At 35.5% G+C, this 12895-nt stretch overlaps 1 protein-coding gene across 4 annotated transcripts in view; it reads right to left on the reverse strand.

The window, feature by feature from the left end:
- Positions 1-12895, reverse strand: part of NME7 (NME/NM23 family member 7) — a 238133-nt gene that overhangs the window by 150800 nt on the left and 74438 nt on the right. For all 4 annotated transcript variants that reach the window (XM_063627241.1, XM_063627242.1, XM_063627239.1 and 1 more), the window contains exons 6-7: positions 11674-11881; positions 420-525 (exon numbers count right to left, since the gene is read on the reverse strand). In XM_063627241.1, coding sequence (XP_063483311.1) covers positions 420-525; positions 11674-11881 — 314 coding nt within the window. The remainder of the gene's footprint in view (positions 1-419; positions 526-11673; positions 11882-12895) is intronic.

Below are 12895 nucleotides of genomic sequence, written 5' to 3' on the forward strand. Positions count from 1 at the left end.
TAACCTGAGATCATGCCACTGCACTCCAGTTTGGACAACAGAACCAGACCCTGTCTCAAAAAAAAAAAAAAAAAAAAGTGCTATTTAAGTAAATTAAGTGAATCACAGTTTGTGATTAGAAAGAGAGGAGGCAGACTAAAAGTCAATTAACCAAGATCTATAATAGTATGACTGAGCCTGAGCATGATCAGCAACTCAAAGAACACCTCCTAAAAATGCACAAAGAAAAAGACAAATAGAGATTTAGGCAGATGTTCTCTTATATTTTGTCACCTTTATTCAAGTGCCTTCAAAGACAAAAAAAATGGAAATACTAAAAGTGTACTTTAATTTCTATACATAAAGTACATCAAGAAAATAAACATTGCTTTCCTATTAACAAAATGTGTTGAATATAGTTTATTCAACATAGCACTTACCTTCACTGACAGCATGAGGTTTAACAATGCAACAGGTACAATTGGTAAATTTAGCAGTGTTTGCCGGCCCACAACCTCCACTTGAAGGAAAAAACAACTCCATTTCCTAAAGACAGAGAGAAATGATTTTGACAAATGTGATCTCTTATCTTGAACTTACAAGATATTTCTGTAGGGGAGGAGAATCATGCAATTACTTTTAGAGTTTCATTGTATAAAATTTTTGTTTCAGATTTTCTAAAAATGAGTTTTACAAAGACACGCTGACTAAATTAACCCTGTTTCAAGACTTAGAACCAGAAGAGCATATAAAGAAGTATCAATCGAAGCAATGAGAATACGTGTCATTTTGTTCCAGGAATATAGTGGACAAAGATTTAATAAATTTTGAATATTGGAAATACCAATATAAAGTTCTTATTCTCCCCAAAGCATTAGTTAATTAGACACAAATTTAATTTTAAATTTTTCATTAAAATATGTAAAATAAAATTAAAAACTAGGAAATTTTATAGGAACAGAGATTAATATCAGGAATCTGAGAACTACAGCTACTTAAAACTAACTATAGGCCTAGTATAAAATAAAATCAAACGAACCATGTCTTATAAACAGATTCAGGCTGTGTTATTCACTTTGCATGTGGTTCACTAAATGACAACACAATTTGAACTAGCCACAAAGATGGTCACACTAATCAGTTCTTTTAATTACTTAGATGCTTTCCTGTCTCTAAGCTTTCACTGCTATTATTTCTACTATTCCCTATAAAACCCTCTGACTCAAGCTCCAAAGAATCTTACCAATGTGTAAAGAGCCACCTCAAATACCACTTACCACTAGGAGGCATTTCCTGATGCTTCCTTCCAGCAACCTTTGCTCCCCCAAAGTTATGGTTATTTGGGTACTTACATTCCATCAAATCATAAATTTGAAAAAAGGGAACTAAGTTGTATAGCTCTGTAGGACCCATAGCACCTAAAACAATGTCTGGCTCAATGCAAATAGCCCTTGGTATACACAAGGGATTGGTACTCAAATCCCTGTGCGTACTCAAATCCATGCATGCTCAAGTCCTGCAGTCAGCCCTGTGGAACCTGCTTATAGGAAAAGTCAGATCTCTGTAGATGTGAGTTTCACATCCTGCAAATACTGTATTTTCAATCCTTCTGTTGAAAAAAATCCACATATAAGTAGACTCGTGCAGTTCAAACCTGTGTTGTTTATGGGTCAACTGTATTTATTTTTCATTAAATTTAAAATGAAAAGATTACAGAATGTGTTAATATGCCACATTGATGAGGATTTTTTTAAACACAAGGACGATGAGGAATTATTCAAATAGTAGTGTATACACTTGAGCATTTCCAGTGGTAAGACACTAGAATAAAAAGTGTTCTATTCCTAAGATATCAAGTGCCTTTCTATCATATTGCTGCCATTATTTATTATTCTTTTTAATCAATAACAACAGCAACTACCCCTTTTAGTCCTATACCAGATGCTTTGATTGCATGGTCCGAGAGAACCTTTATGGTACAGATGAAAATTCAAATACCTACAGGGACCTGGCAGATGATCAATAAAGGAATGAAGTAGAAGTAGTGTGACAAGAGAATATGATAGAGTAGCAAACTAGAAAGGGCATGCCCTTTCGAGAGTTCCCATTGGTCTGTTCCCTTTACAACAAAATTCAAAAGAAATGTCTTTCTTTTCCATTTCCATTTTTACTTCCTCTCCTACAGTCTCTTTTAAACCCCTAACCAATTAGGTTTTCATTCCACCAAAGCTGCTCATTAAAATCCCTTACTACCTCCATGTTGCTAAGTCCACTGGCTAATTACTCTCAGCCCTCACCTTACCTGACTAAACAGTATTTGACACAGTTTGTCACATCCTACACTCTGGAATGCTTTCATTACTTGCCTTTCTTCCTACCTCACTGGCTACTCCCTCTCAGTCTCCTTCGATGGTTTTCTCCTATCTAGCTGACCTCTATGTGTTGGAGAGCGCCAGGGCTCAGTCCATCTTCATTACTTGTTCACTAGCAGTTTCTCAATGAATATTTGGGAATGACTGAAATTCAGCAGCTAATAAATTCTGCATGTGCTAAACAAAATAAATATATCCACAGCGTACAAATGAGAAAAATGAGATTCAGAAAGCTTAAGTAACAAGCCCGTACAAGTTAGCAAGTGGCAAAGCCAGGATTCAAATCCAAGTGACTGTAGCTCCAAAAACCATGTACTTTTTCTATTATCTGTCTTTCCAAAGTAAAAAGCAGTGCTAAATTGTTCTATCTCTAGTATAACAAATTATTTAACAATTAATTGATCAATTATTTTTGTCTCAACTTTCCTTTGATTTCTTTTCTCGCTCAATTTTTAAAAATAAAAATGCCAGCTTTCCAAGTACCCAGATTTTCAAGTACTATATTTACCTATGCTGAATAAATATTTATTTATAAAGCATAAAGATTTTACATAAATATATCTTCTTAGTGAAACGTGAATAAGAGCGCTTTTACTAGGTCATTGTTATGGCAATTAATTCAAAGTCTTTATAAAACAAAGTCACAAAAATAATATCCATGCTCCTTTGGGATTTGAGGGGCTAAAATATTCTGTATAAAGATCCTGTTCTTCCAAAGATTCCTACTATTACTCTTGGCCTTTTACATTTTCCTAAATTCTCTAGTAGGAAAGAATAAATATTTACAGCTTTACAAAAAATTAAAAATTCAGACTGAATTTGAAAGCTTTAGGTATAAAATTTTTTAATTTTTTAAACAAATTATAAAATATATAGTTGTACTACTTCATAAATTTTCACCATGATAGGATTTCCTGGTAACTTCACTAAAGCATTTGTAATTCATCTATACTAATAATTTTATTATGATAATAAAAGTATGGCTAAATGGTGGCCAGTTAAAAGTTTCTCCAAAACTTTTTACTTGTAATAGTAATTTAAAATGAATATCATTTCTGTAAATGTCCCAAATTAAAACAGCATAGATCAGTGGAACAGAACAGAGGCCTCAGAAGTAATGGCACACGTCTCCAACCATCTGATCTTTGACAAACCTGACAAAAACAAGCAATGGTGAAAGGATTCCCTATTGAATAAATGGTATTGGGAAAACTGGCTAGCCATATGCAGAAAACATTAACTGGACCCCTTCCTTTCATCTTATACAAAAATTAACTCAAGATGGATAAAGACGTAAACGTAAGACCTAAAACCATAAAAACTCTAGAAGAAAACCTCAGCAATACCATTCAGGATATAGGCATAGGCAAAGACTTCATGACTAAAAGACCAAAAGCAATGGCAACAAAAGCCAAAATTGACAAATGTGACCTAATTAAACTAAAAAGCTTCTGCATACCAAAAGAGAAATTATCATCAGAGTGAACAGGCAACCTATAGAATGGGAGAAAATTTTTGCAATCTATTCATCTGACAAAGGGCCACTATCCAGAATCTACAAGGAACTTAAACACATTTACAAGAAAAAAACAAACAGCCCCATCAAAAAGTGGGCAAAGTATATGAACAGACACTTCTCAAAAGAAGACATTCATGCAGCCAACAAAAGAAAAAAAGCTCATCCCTGGTCATTAGAGAAATGCAAATCAAAACTACAATGAGATACCATCTCATGCCAGTTAGAATGATGATCATTAAAAAATCAGGAAACAACAGATGCTGGAGAGGATGTGGAGAAATAGAAACGTTTTTACACTGTTGGTGAGAGTGTAAATTAGTTCAACTTTTGTGGAAGACAGTGTGGTAATTCCTCAAGGATCTAGAACCAGAAATACCATTTGACCCAGCAATCCCATTTCTGGATATACACCCAAAGGATTATAAACCATTCTATTGTAAAGACACATGCACACGTATGTTTATTGCAGCACTATTCACAATAGCAAAGACTTGGAACCAACCCAAATGCCCATCAGTGATAGACTGGATAAAGAAAATGTGGCATATATACAGCATAGAATATTATGCAGCCATAAAAATGGATGAGTTCATGTCCTTTGCATGGACACGGATGAAGTTGGAAACCATCATTCTCAGCAAACTAACACAGGAAGAGAAAACCAAACACTGTATGTTCTCACTCATAAGTGGGAGTTGAACAATGAGAACACAAGGAGGGGAATATCACACACTGTGGCATGTTGGGGGGTGGCGGGCTAGGGGAGGGATAGCATTGGGAGAAATACCTAATGTAGATGATGGGTTGATAGGTGCAGCAAACCACCATGGCACGTGTATACCTACATAATAAACCTGCACATTATGCACATGTATCCCAGAACTTAAAGTATAATAACAATAATAATAATAATAATAAAAAGAAATAGACACAGCCACTTCAACCTTTGGCAACCACAACTCTGATCAATCAGCAGACATCAACATCAAAGTAAGATCAGCAAAAAGATTATGACTCGCTGAAGGCTCAGATGATTGTTAGCATGCATTTTTTAGCAATGAAGTATTTTTAATTGATATATTCATAGTTTTTTTAGACATAATGCTATTGCATTTAGTAGCCTACAGTATAAACATGACTTTTATATACCAGGAAACCAAAAAATTCATGGGACTCCCTATATAGCCATATTCACTCCACTGTGGTGGTCTGAACCAAATCTACATTATCTCTGAGGTATGCTTGTAGATGAATAGAACAGAACAAATCGCTGAAACTGACCCAGATACATATATAGTATATAAATATATATATATATATTCAATACATTTTCAACAAAGGTGCAAAAGCAATTAATTAAAGAAATAAGGTCTTTTCAGCACAATGCTGGAAGAATATATGTCTAAAGAATAACAAATTGTGATCATACCTTGCACCATACATAAAAATTAACTCAAAATGCATCACAGAGTTAAGTATAAAAACTAAAACTATAAAACTTCTAGATGCAAATAAAGAATGAAATATTGGTGACCTTAGGTGTGGGAACAGTTTGTTAGACTTGACACCTAAAGCACAATACATTAAAGAACAACTGATACTGGACTTCGTCAGAAGTAAAAATTGCTCATCCAAAGATATTGTTAAAGAGAACGAAAATGCAAACCACATACCATGAGAAAATACTTGCAAATCGTATCTCTGGAAAAAGAATCTGTATGCATAATATAAAGAACTCTGAGCTGAGTGTTAAAAGACAAATAAAAATTACCTGGGCAAAGGCAGAATTGGAATTCCAAGGCAAAGGGGTAGAATGAGTAAAAGCAACAGAGTAAGAATCCCACAGTATATAGAAGGTTAGGCAGGATATAAGGCTGGAGGAGGGGCTGGGAGACAGATCACTGGAACACTTTGGAAACCATGTCAAGGAGCTTGAACTTGATTCTGGGAATAATGGAGTACTTTAAAATATTTTTAATAGTCATGAGATTGATGGATTAATATTTTTAGATAACTCATTCTGAAGCCTATGTGGAAGATATATTTGAGGTAGAAAAGCATATTCCAGGACTCTTGCAGCAGCCCAGGCCAGAACTAGAAGAGCAATGGTAGGAATAGAGAGAAAGGCAATAATTCAAGAAAATGTTCAGAAGGAAAAACCTACAAGATCTTTTGCTGATTCTATTGGGGGATAAACAGGGCAGAAGAAAGAATACTAGCTCCCAAATTTCTTTCCTAGAGATGTACAGAATACACAAGGAATACTTTGGTAAATTATAATCAGCGCAGGCTGGGCATGGTGGCTTATGCCTGTAATCCCAGCATTTTGGGAGGCCAAGAAGGAGGATCACTTGAGACCAGGAGTTTGAGACCAGACTGGGCAACATAACAAGACCCTGTCTTTAGAAAAAACAAAAAAAATAGCTGGACATGGTGGTACATGCCTGCAGTCCTAGCTACTTGAGAGGCTGAGGCAAGTGGATGGCTTGAGACCATGAGTTCAAAGTTATAGAGAACTATTATCACACCAACCACTGTACTCCAGCTTGGGCAGCAGAGCGAGACTCTGTCTCAAAAAAAAAAAAAAAAAATTGTAGTCAGTTCAGTTTTAAGTGCATTACTTCTACATAAGTCTGAAACTCTAAGGAGAATCCTAGATAGAAACTTGACAAGTTAATTTACATTTTTCCATATAAAATTATCTCACACAATTTATTGACTAATCAATCTATCCCTTGTCCACTGATTTATAATGGCACCAACTTCTCATTAAATGTGGGTCATCTCTTGAGCACTCTAGACTGTTACACTGATATACTTACCTACTCCCATGCTAATACCACAGTTTTTCCTACTAAAGCTTTATAAAAAGTCATGATATCCCTTAAAATAAGTCTCAACCTATCATCACCACGTCTTTTTCTCCCTCTTCAAAACTGTCTTAACTGTTTTGGGCCCTTGGCTGTTTCATAAGTTTGTTAAACTTCATGAAAATCTGTGCTAAGATTCTGAATGAAATTACACAATTTATAGATCAACTTGGAAAGAACTGATATCTTCAGGATACTGACTCATCCCATTCATAAACATGGCATATATCTTCATTTATGTCTTTTCTTATCGTCTACAATAAATATTTATAATTTTCTCCATAAAGATCTCCCACATCTTTTGTTCAATTTATTCTAGGTATCATAGACTTCTTTTTAACCATATGAATGGAAATCTCTTCTAAAATTACATTTTCTAACTGGTTATTTCAAGTGTATCAAGACTACTATTGATTTTTGTATATTAATATTACATCCAGTACAAATTACAGATACAGGTTTGGGGAGCACCATGCAAGTAAAATATTAATAATAAAAGATAACATCCATTCATTAAATACTATGTTCTAGGTACTATACTAAGCACTGAAATAATTTCATTGAACCCTCAAAGACCACTATAATGCTGGTTCAATCATTATCTTATTTTACAGACTAGGAAACTGAAATTTAGAGCAAGAAAAGCAGTAAACCAAGAAAAGAAGCCTGCACAATACCAGCGTCTGAAAGGACAAGTGAAGGAAGAAAAACCAATTAGTAAGACACAAGTCATGGTCTCCAAAGACAATATTTTCAGGAATGACGAAAATAACGCTAAATTTTAACAACTGCTCACAAATGAGTAGTCAAAGATAGCTGACGAATGAAAATAGTGAGTATAAGTCTATGTTTTGGTAAAATCTGGAAAGATGGAATGAAAAATTAGACAATAACTAATAGGAACTCAAGGTAAAGAGGCTGTTTGGCGCTGCATAAGTTTGGGGCTGTGATGTTTTTCAATTTTTTAAGACCTATGGTCTTTGCTTCTTCACATAAGCTCTATTTTCCAGCTACAATATTTTTCCTTAATTTCTAGAGCCACCTAACATAATGTCAACAACACTCACTCTTCCCCAGACAAGGGTAAAAATATATATATACCCTAACGGGTTCATACAAATAATAGGATATTTCAGGGACTAATAGCAGAAAGAGGTTAAAAAAATTAAATGCACAAAATATAAACAATATGTTTAAGACATTTCTTTAGGTGAAATGGCAATAGTAGCTGCTTTGGATTGGATGTTTGTTCCTTCCAAATCTCATGTTGAAATCTGATCCCCAGTGTTGGAGATGGGGCCTAATGGGAGGTTTGGATAGTAGCGGTAAATCCCATGAATAGATTAATGCCCTCCCTCCAAGTTGAGCGAATTTTCCCTCTATTAGTTCCCCTGAAAGCTGGTTGTTAAAAATAGCCTGACACCTCTCCCGGTGGCTTGCTTCTTCTCTTACCATGTGATCTGTGCACACGCAGGCTCCCTTTTACCTTCCACCATGAGTGGAAGCTGCCTGAGACCCTCACGAGATGCAGATGCCCAATCTTGATGTCCCAGCCAGCAGGACTATGAGCCAAATAAACCTTTTTCCTTTATAAATGACCCAGCCTCAGGTATTCCTTCACAGCAACACAAAATGGACTAAAACAGTAGCTAACTTAACAAAAGTTGCTCCACTACAAGATATACTAAAATCTAACAAGTATATTTATGCTCAAATTTATTAAATGATCTAGTAGAAATAAAAAAGAAATGGATGGCATAAGGTGGTAATAGGGTGAAATAGGCAGGAAATATCAGTAAACATGGTAGTGACTTTCAGTTCAGCCCCAATTATTTCCTTCATTAATTAGATATGTTTATTATTTTTATAATGCTTTAAAATATGATTGGAAATTTAACTATACAAAACAATACCACATTTACAGTAAATGTCTACTACTAAGATATGGTCAAAGACTCTAATTGCTCTCTTGCAGGTATCTTTAACTTCCTTAACACTTTCGTCACATTTGTTTCACAAAACCACAGCCATGGTTAAAGCCAGCTCTCCACCTACTCCTTACCTTCAGCCATGCAGTTGAACAGGCTGGAGAACCATACTTATAATTCATGGCCATGAACACTAGATGGGCCATTAATTCAGTATAGCAATCACACACCACATTTCCCTGATCTATTCCTTTTCCAGATGACCATTTCACATATTCTTCTCTCCCTTCAGACCAACCAATACCTTATCCTTCATCCTCACTTTCAGCTGTTTTGATCTTGCTTCCTACTTAAGAATCAGCATCTGTGTTCACATATTCTCCCTTCCCATCTGTTGCTATAGACGAGTACCTGAGATGCACACCTGCCTAATCTCTCTACCTGGGTTCTAATTTCCATTTCCTTTTGCCTAATTAATGAAATTGCTCCAACAAGTCTCCCTCTTTTTCCTACATCATCATTTTTTTACCTAATACCTCTCCTCTTAAAAAAAAATTGATCCTGCTTTTCTTGACAGCTACCACCTCATCTCTTTGCAGGAAAACTCCTCAAAAAAACTCCTCAAAGAAAAAAGTTGTCTATATTCACTAACTCCAATTCCGGTCCCACAATTTTCTTTTAAGTCTACTCCACACAGGGTTTTGCCTCCACCTCCCCATCAACATTCACCTTACAGAGTTCACCAATGATATCCACATTGCAAAATTTAACAATCCATTCTCAGTCCTCTTCTTACTTGCCTTATTTGACACCACTGGTCATTCTCTCATTTTGGAATATTTGATTCACTTGGCCTCTAGGACATAATTATCTCTCAGTTTGTCCTCTTACCTCTCTGGTGGCTCCTCCTCAACCTCCTTTGCTGCCTTCTTCTCCTTGACCTTTTACCAAGATGTAGCTTCATCTTTGGTGCTCTTTATTTCTCTATCTATATTTTCTCCTTGGTAATCTCAACCAGTCTCCCGGCTTTAAATACCATTTATGTGCTGATAACTCTAAGCTGTCATACTAATTTTTTTCATTCATCAGTCTAATTGGAAAACTAACAAACAGGTTAAGTTTATAAATGTCCAAAACATAACTCCTGATTGTCCATTCATTCTGACTCTAGCCACAGTTTTCCTCATTTTAGTTTATGTAAATTCTATCCTTCTGTTAATCAGGCTAAGAACTTTGGAGTAATCCTTGGTATCTTTTTCTCATACTCTACATTCAATCTAGCAGAAAATCTTGTTTATTTGACCTTCAACCGTTAATATATATTTTTAAATATATTTGTATACTTCTTTCATTATTACCACCCGGGTCCAAGCCATCATCTCGCTGGGTTATTCCAACAGACTCCTGAGTAGGCTCCCTGTTGCTGTTTTTGCCCTCTATAGTCATTCTTTTTTTTTTTTCCCCCCAAGATGGAGTCTCACTCTGTCACCCAGGCTAGAGCACAGTGGCATCATCTCAGTTCACTGCAACCTCCACCTCCCTGGTTCAAGCAATTCTCCTACCTCAGCCTCTGGAGTAGCTGGGATTACAGGTGGGTGCCACCACACCCAGCTAATTTTTGTATTTTTAGTAGAAACAGGGTTTTACCATGTTGGCCAGGCTGGTCTCAAACTCCTGGCCTCAAATGATCTGCCCACCTCGGCCTCCCAAAGTGCTGGGATTACAGGCGTGAGCCACCACGCCCGGCTCTACAGTCATTCTTAATGCAACAGCCAGAATGACCCTTTTAAATGGCAAGTGGAACATATCAGTCCTTTGCTCAAAACCCTAAAATGGCTCTCTATTTTTTCAGAGAAAAATCTAAAAGTACTACTACGGCCTATAAGACCATATAATCTTTCCCCTAATTACCTCTGTAACCTCATCACCCTCTTCCTCCCTCTCTCACTCCTATCCAACCACGCTGTCCTCTTTGCTGTTAGTTGACTATTCCAGACAGAAATACGCTATTCAAGGAATAGTGAGATGGTTAGTGTGCCTGGAACACAATGATTAAGATAGAGATTGATCAAAGATACAGTTAGAGATAGATATGGGCCAGACTAGATAGAGCATTGGAGGCTACAATAAAGACTTTAGATTTTATTCTAGAAGAGACAGAAATTCACTGAAGGGTTTTCAGCAGGTGAATGTTAATCTGATTTGTCTTTAAAAGATCACTGGGCATAGTTGATTTTACTTGGGCAAGGTAAAATTTTCATTAATTGAGTGTAAGAAAAGAGGAAAAAAGAATTTGGAGGCTATTGTAGCAGTTCTGGCAAAATATAATAGTGATTTAGACCACAATGATCAGATTCAGGGTTTATTTTGAAAGAGCTGAAGGGACTTGCTGATGAAATGGTAAGAAAAAGAAAGAAATCAATTATAAAACCATCTAATGTTGTTTCATTGCAAACACGACCAGATTAAAAACTACCTTAATTTAAGTGAGACACTTCTCACGATACTAAAAATAAACTTACACTTCATTAATTCAACCTCAGCATAAATCCAATATAATACTTTATTTATATGGATTTAAAAATAAGGAGTAGAGAAACTTTCATAAACACTAGCTATATATAGGAAAATAATAGGACGTTAAGCTTGAAAGCACAGTGTTAGGTCTGAATCAAAAGGTAATATCTCAAATTATATCTTCTTTTTAATATCTACTAGCCATAAACTGGTATTCTTACATGAATTCAACAATTCAAACATTTAGAAGCCTCAGTAACTTAAGTCTTTGTAACAAGAAACAGGATGAGAAGAGTTTTAACTGGAGAAAACTTACGTTGATCATGATCAGGTTATCAGTTCACAAAGGAGATATACTGAAACACTGTTTGATACTAGGCAAAATGTCAAAGGTTCTCTCTAAGTCACCAGTGATAGAAATGCTTTACTTTGATATAAAACATTTAACAGAACTAGAAGAGAATTAAAATATTTTTAAAACACCTTACTCTGGCCGCAGAAGCAAAAGAATCAGGGCCATGCGCTGCATTTCTTATGCCATCTGTTCCAAAGAGGGCTCTAATGCTTTCAGAAGCATCTGTGCGTGCCACTCCAGAGTTTGCAGGTCCCAGCAGTCTTTTCCATTCACATATAGCATCATCTCTTAAAATCTCCATGGCAATAATAGGACCAGTTGTAATAAACTGGATCAGCTCACTACAAAACAGATAGAAGATTAGTTTGCTTCTTTTTTCTGTCAACTAGGTATCTGTCTTAACGACAGGATATATTTAAATTGGATTATTTCAACATAGACATGAATATTATAATTTTAGAACCATTGAGCATAGTAATTTTACATGGGCAGGAGAAATTTTTCATAAATTGAGTGTCTTGCAGTGAGTGGCTCAATTCACTTCAAATCACTAGTAATGTCAAATTACTGTTACCAGAAAAATCACTGTTCTGTTGAATTAAGACTATTTCATGATTTAAAATGCATATTGTTACCTATGCTTTTCCCAGTGCTCTAACAGGTACAGAGGATTTTCCTTTTTATTTACATGTGTTTACCACTGCAGTCAAGTACAATTTCACAATATATAAATTGATGACAGGGATGGATGCCTTGTAACATATTTTTAGTAAGAATTTATTTATTTTTGTGTAAAACTATTAGAATTCAAAGACAGACAAAGAACTCTCTCAATCAATAAACACCGAGTTGGTTTGGTGATAAAAAAAAAAAATCCCCAGCAGGCTTCAAGAAATATCCTTTTATTAGTGTAAAAACTACTCTGGGTTATTTCTGTATTAAATTATTAAAGTGTACGCATAGGTTCTTGATTAAAAATCCAGCACTGAGTCACAGTCCCGCAAGGTATAAAAAACAATACTTCATTTTATTTTCTACTTTTATATGTGTACAGGATGCAATGACAAGTTTAACTATGAAATAAGTGACATCCTCCCTCTAACTGTATTAAGCAGGGACATAGTACTTTTTAGAGTAAGCCCATGGTTTTCTCTCATCCAAAGTAGAGAGAAGAGATCCTCCTGGAGAAAGGAGCATGGTGTGACGGGGTCTTTTGTGCCCACTAACTTATGACTATTTTTTACAAACTTCCTTCCACCCTGCATGTTATATGTCAACTCCCCTCAGTACTTCCTTTTTAAAACACTCTCATTCATTTTGAAGAATATTTCTAAGAAATAGCATGTACAAAAAAG

The sequence above is a fragment of the Symphalangus syndactylus genome, chromosome 12, assembly GCF_028878055.3.
Source record: "Symphalangus syndactylus isolate Jambi chromosome 12, NHGRI_mSymSyn1-v2.1_pri, whole genome shotgun sequence".
Classification (NCBI taxonomy): Eukaryota; Metazoa; Chordata; class Mammalia; order Primates; family Hylobatidae; genus Symphalangus; species Symphalangus syndactylus.